The 1,760-nt window shown below is 33.5% G+C and overlaps 1 protein-coding gene across 1 annotated transcript; it reads left to right on the plus strand.

Annotated features, from left to right (window-relative positions):
* The first annotated feature begins 442 nt into the window (after positions 1–442).
* Positions 443–1,130, plus strand: LOC130816033 (uncharacterized). The gene has a single exon (XM_057682603.1). The coding sequence runs from the start codon at positions 570–572 to the stop codon at positions 912–914; it is 345 nt and encodes a 114-aa protein (XP_057538586.1). The 5' UTR covers positions 443–569; the 3' UTR covers positions 915–1,130.
* The last annotated feature ends 630 nt before the right edge of the window (positions 1,131–1,760 follow it).

Genomic DNA, 1,760 nt, shown 5'->3' on the forward strand with positions numbered 1-1,760 from the left:
TTTCTCAGACCCAATTTATTAAAGTTTTATGTCTATTTTTATTTTAGATTTTCTTTATGGGCTGATCAAAGTGATTTCTTAAAAAATCGTCTCTAACAATATAAAAAGCTAAAGTCAATAAAAAAATATATGGATCATAATTAAAAAAAGAATATTAGATGATGAAAAAAATAAAATATTATGTAACATACTAACATTATATAGGGACCAAGAAAATTCATAGAGAATTAAAAGCAAATAAGCTTGGAGTAGTGTGCCTTAAACATCCATCTAGGCAAAAAATAGTTAGTGAATTGGATGGAAAACCTTATCTAACAACACTAACCTTATCAAAATATGATTGGTAAAGAAGCTTGCCACGTATAGCTAAGACAAATGACATGGCAACCACTCGTTCCATTCCATTAGATTCACCCAATCCCTCTTTCTCTTCCTTCTACCTTACAATCTTAAACATCCCACCCTACAAAATCTTCACATTACCAAAATCAAACTTAGAGAAGACAGACCAAGAGCCAGGAAAAGGAAGCTAATTATCTCTTTTCTCCACCAAAAGAAAGAATAATATAATGGCTTCTTTATCAGCAGTTTCAATGGCAACTCCTATCACAACCACCAAAACAACCTTCTTCAGCCCATTAACTGTCATCCCACAAAGGGCTTCATTATTGGGTCAGAAGCCCAAATCCATGGGCCTTAAAGTCCAAGCTTCATTGAAGGAGAAAGCTGTAACTGGGCTCACTGCAGCAGCTCTGACAGTGAGCATGATGACTCCAGATGTGGCCCAAGCTGCAGAGTTAGCACCTTCTTTGAAGAACTTCTTGCTTAGTATTGTGGCTGGTGGAGTTGTGCTTACTGCTATTTTTGGTGCTATTATTGCTGTGTCCAACTTCGACCCTGTTAAACGAGTATAATTTTTATCATTTTTCTAGCATTATTGTTATATTATTTTTAGTCGTTTTTTATGGTCTAAAATTGTAACTTTTGTTGTGTATCTTGTGTCACCTCCCCTATCCCTTCTTCTTCATATATGCTTTTGATGTAACTTGTTTATATTGTTATGTCAAAATGACATTTGATCAACTTTCATTTTCGGCAGGGATCGGAAACAATAAGTATTTCAAATTAAATATGCATGTGTATGAAATCCACTTAAAAGATAGTTATTGGCATAACTATATCAAGAGTTTATTTTGTAATTTTTTATATTTCTTAGGGTAACATTATAGGTATTCTAAAATGTGATTTCTTAAGATTTGATGTTATTATTATAATCATACTTTTTTTATTACATGTTAAACTCGTGAAAGAGAAGAGCTATGTGAAAATAGAACATATGACTTTTTTCGAAAAAGTAATATTTGCTCTGTAACCGAATTAAAACTGAATTCTCTATAATTAATTCATGATGTTTTGGTAAATCCTAAACAAAACCTTATGTTGAAGTAACCATTATTGTTCACATGTTAGTTTTCACCAATCAAAAAAAGAGATGAGTGTATGCTATTTTGAAAAGTTGAGGAGTAACTTCCTTTAATATCAATTGGTTTAGTACTGGCCTTTTTGGCTTATAATTGATTAAATTCTCCTTTTTGACTTATAAGTTGTAGGCTTCTGGACAGTTGAAGGTTTCTCCCTCTTTGAAGACTCTTTTCGAACCGAGTGATTTTTCGACCGCACTCTCCTCTATGGGTATGAGCTGCCGGCTTTCTTCCCTCCCCAGACCCTGACCATAATTTTTTATGAGCGGGATACACCGG

Source organism: Amaranthus tricolor, chromosome 6, assembly GCF_026212465.1.
Source record: "Amaranthus tricolor cultivar Red isolate AtriRed21 chromosome 6, ASM2621246v1, whole genome shotgun sequence".
Taxonomy (NCBI): domain Eukaryota; kingdom Viridiplantae; phylum Streptophyta; class Magnoliopsida; order Caryophyllales; family Amaranthaceae; genus Amaranthus; species Amaranthus tricolor.